At 32.8% G+C, this 3,764-nt stretch overlaps 1 protein-coding gene across 1 annotated transcript; it reads left to right on the forward strand.

Moving 5' to 3' along the window:
- Positions 1-421: 421 nt before the first annotated feature.
- Positions 422-3,400, forward strand: LOC114717651 (probable LRR receptor-like serine/threonine-protein kinase At1g53430). The gene is made up of 7 exons (XM_028902862.1): positions 422-620; positions 730-867; positions 1,077-1,189; positions 1,314-1,539; positions 1,899-2,136; positions 2,555-2,705; positions 2,812-3,400. The coding sequence occupies exons 2-7, from the start codon at positions 831-833 to the stop codon at positions 3,133-3,135; spliced, it is 1,089 nt and encodes a 362-aa protein (XP_028758695.1). The 5' UTR covers positions 422-620; positions 730-830; the 3' UTR covers positions 3,136-3,400.
- Positions 3,401-3,764: the final 364 nt, after the last annotated feature.

A 3,764-nucleotide genomic window follows, 5' to 3' on the forward strand; every position in this document is an offset into this window, starting at 1 on the left:
TGGCTAATTGTAAATGAGAAATACTTACATACTCCTAGAGTGTCACCTCATTCATACTCTCTCCAATGAAAGGTTCCAAGTGTCCTTTCTTGTGGATCTCACATCCCACAAATTTTTCTTGATTATTTTTTTCTCTCGATGACCTATTATGATGGAAATTTGTGGGTAAGAAAGGCCACTTGGAGCATTTTCATCGAATAGAGCATGGATGATGTGACACTTTAAGAGTATATAAGAATTTCTCATTATAAAGACTAGCCCTATCTATGGTGAGCTTTCCCCCTCTCTCTCATAGATGAACTCTTAAAGGACAAGGACTATTACCATATATAATGATTTAACATGCTTTCAACTGTTTTCGCTATGTATGTTAACAAAAGCTTTGAAAGGTGAAACTTTTGTATGTATATCTTGACAGGGTAGGAAATATTTGCATGATTTCAACATTATCAGGGAAGCTGGTGGCGTTGGTAAGGGCATTGTCAAGGACTTTAATGTTGATGTTAATGATAACACCTTGGAGATTCATTTGTATTGGGCTCGAAAAGGAACTAGTTCTATTCCTAATGATAATAACAGTGTATATGGACCTCTTATATCTGCTATTTCAGTCACCCCAAGTAAGTCAAATATCACATTTATTGGTTTACACTCTTTCTAGCTTAAACTAAGTGATGACGATTTTGACATTGATATGAATCGTAACCATTACTGCTTTTTCTCATGTAGATTTCAATATTCCTTGGATTTCTGGGGGAGGCATTGCTGGAATTGTGGTTGGATCGTATGTGTTCCTCATCATACTAATAATAATATTCATCCTCCGACGAATGGGCTTACTAGGTGACAGACGTTCAAAAGACAAACGTAAGATCAAAATCAAAATTAATAAAGCTGGTATATCTATTGATAATTTGATATAATATAGTGAAAAAATGATTTTTTATATGCCTGAATTCTATCATGCAATTCAAATGGATAAATAATGATTTCTGCATATACGTAATTATTTCCAAGTTTCTTTTAATTTCAATGTATTTTGCTTTGTATTTATATAACTTTTATTTTTGATGCAGAACTTTTAGATTTAAAAACAGGTTATTTCTCTTTAAAACAAATCAAAGATGCCACTAATAACTTTGCCCTAGAAAATAAGATTGGTGAAGGAGGTTTTGGACCGGTGCACAAGGTAATTTTAATGTATCATATTTATCTTTAACCAAGATTACACGATTGAATACACTTATAAAGAGATTATCTCTTTAAGACACATTGATTTTGCTTAAGAAAGATTATGACAATTGAGAATAAAGGTAAATTGGTTACAGGGTATACTATCAAATGGAGTTGTCATAGCTGTGAAACAGCTTTCCTCTAAATCAAAGCAAGGGAATCGTGAATTTGTTAATGAAATTGGAATGATATCTGCTTTGCAACACCCAAACCTTGTAAAACTTTATGGATGTTGCGTTGAAGAAAACCAATTGCTGCTGATATATGAGTACATGGAGAACAATAGTCTTGCTAGAGCTCTTTTTGGTAAGAACTTGAATTCTTCACAATAAAAAATTGCCATATGTAGTATTATATATAAGGAAAAGATAAAATTGATTGAGTACAAAAAAAAATTGTTCTGATATGCATGCTCTTAGTGTGTGTGTTACAGTATTACATCGCTATGACAGAAAATGTAAGATTGTATTTATATTATTTGTCAACAACTTTTCTTTATATCTTTATTTTTTAGAAGACAAAATTTAGATGATGTATTTTGGGCTTTTTTTAATTCAAACATATTTACTCATTTGAAACAACTTCTACAAATATTTAATTAATTTTTATTGAATCACTTGATAGTAATATGCTATTGATTAGGATACCATTGATATTAATGTTAGGTGGTCAAGGACAAAAGATACATTTGGACTGGCCTACAAGAATGAAGATATGCGTAGGAATAGCAAGAGGATTAGCTTATCTTCATGAGGAATCAAGGCTGAAAATTGTGCACAGGGATATTAAGGCAACAAATGTCTTACTTGATAAAGATTTGAATGCCAAGATCTCAGATTTTGGATTAGCCAAGCTTGATGAAGATGAGAATACTCATATAAGCACAAGAATAGCAGGAACAATGTTAGTACATATTCTACTACATATTTTTAGTGGATGAATATACTCATCTGGTCCTATTTATAAGTCACTTCTAACATGTTTTACACAGATCAAGAAAAATCTTAAACCTCATTAACTCTCATTTAAAATTTAACAACTTTTCAATTTTATTCCTCTTTAATATACATTATACCTCATGTAAACAAAGTCAACACAATAATAAATGAAGAGTAAAATTTTACATCCAAGTAAAAAATTTCTCTCAGTGCCTTATAAATAGGACCAAAAAATATCTTCTCTCTTTGCCCTATAAATAGGACCAGAGGAGTAATTCTCATATTTGGTTTAGTAATAATGTTAATAGGTTTTTCTTCTTAGACTTCCCCTGCACATTCTTTGTTTTGTCACTTCATTATCAATGTTATATATTTTTTACTAGTGGTTATATAGCTCCTGAATATGCAATGCGAGGACACTTAACTGAGAAAGCAGATGTTTATAGTTTTGGAGTTGTTGCTTTAGAAATTGTTAGTGGAAAAAGCAACACAAGTTACAGGCCAAAAGAGGAGTTTGTTTATCTTCTTGACTGGGTTAGTTATTCTACTCATGCTTAGCATTAATGATGTTCAATATTCTTCATAAAATTAATGGTTTGATTGAAATTTCTAACACTTGCATACTTTTATGTAATTGAAGGCCTATGTTCTTCAAGAGCAAGGAAACCTTCTTGAGCTAGTGGATCCAAGCCTTGGTTCAAGCTACTCCTTACAGGAAGTCACGAGAATGCTGGAGCTGGCACTCCTATGTACTAACCCATCTCCAACTCTAAGGCCATCCATGTCCTCTGTTGTTGACATGCTTGAAGGAAAGTTGCCAATCCAAACCCTAGCAACCAAACGTCAGGAGAGTGACCAACAAGTTGCCAAATTCAAGGCCTTTGAGATACAATTATCTCAAGAAAGCTATAGCCAAATCTTTAGTTCTTCTTCTATATCAAGATCACACGAAAATGTGAAGTAAAGGGTCGAGGCAACGAATAGTGCATCATCACAGTACAGTTGTAGTAGTTAAACCTTAGCCGCTTCTGCATTCTCACATGAAAGTGCGAAGAAAAGATTTGAAGTAATGGATGGCTCAATGGTCTAATTATATTCCTGTGTTTATCTTCCATGTAATAAAGATTTCTTTTCATCTAGTAGGCTTCTTGAGAATTTCAACTCCGCACGTAGGTTGGGAAACAAGCATGAAATTGCAATCTTTCATAAACGAGTAGATATTATTCGAAGAAGGGAAATATAACATGAAGTGTGAAGAAGAATTTACATGTGCTAATTAGTTCCTCTATTTTGCGGTTTAAATGTAATGTGACGTGTAATTAGCGCAACGCATAGCCTTGTCTTTATATATATAAATCTTGTTTTTATTGAACTTCCTAAATGCAAAATGCTAATTAATTCATTTTGACTTGCTTTGCAACACCTAACATTCTATATATTAATAGGGTCAATATAATGCTGTGTATCACTAACACCAGGTTTTCAACTTGGGAAAAATGGGGCAATTTTTTTTTTTGGTTTCAAACCATATAAATACATAATATTACGTTACAATTACCTGCGCCTAGCAGTGCTCTCCTCCTTATAGACTAT

The sequence above is a fragment of the Neltuma alba genome, unplaced genomic scaffold (genome assembly GCF_004799145.2).
Source record: "Neltuma alba isolate B1F8T4 unplaced genomic scaffold, ASM479914v2 tig00011760_pilon, whole genome shotgun sequence".
NCBI classification, from domain to species: Eukaryota; Viridiplantae; Streptophyta; class Magnoliopsida; order Fabales; family Fabaceae; genus Neltuma; species Neltuma alba.

Bases quoted from the DNA above. Each gene is read 5' to 3' on its own strand.
- LOC114717651 (XM_028902862.1), top strand. From the start codon at position 831: ATGGGCTTACTAGGTGACAGACGTTCAAAAGACAAAC. The intron at 868-1,076 runs GTAAGATCAAAA...TTTTTGATGCAG, and splicing joins CAGACGTTCAAAAGACAAAC to AACTTTTAGATTTAAAAACA. The intron at 2,706-2,811 runs GTTAGTTATTCT...ATGTAATTGAAG, and splicing joins TTGTTTATCTTCTTGACTGG to GCCTATGTTCTTCAAGAGCA.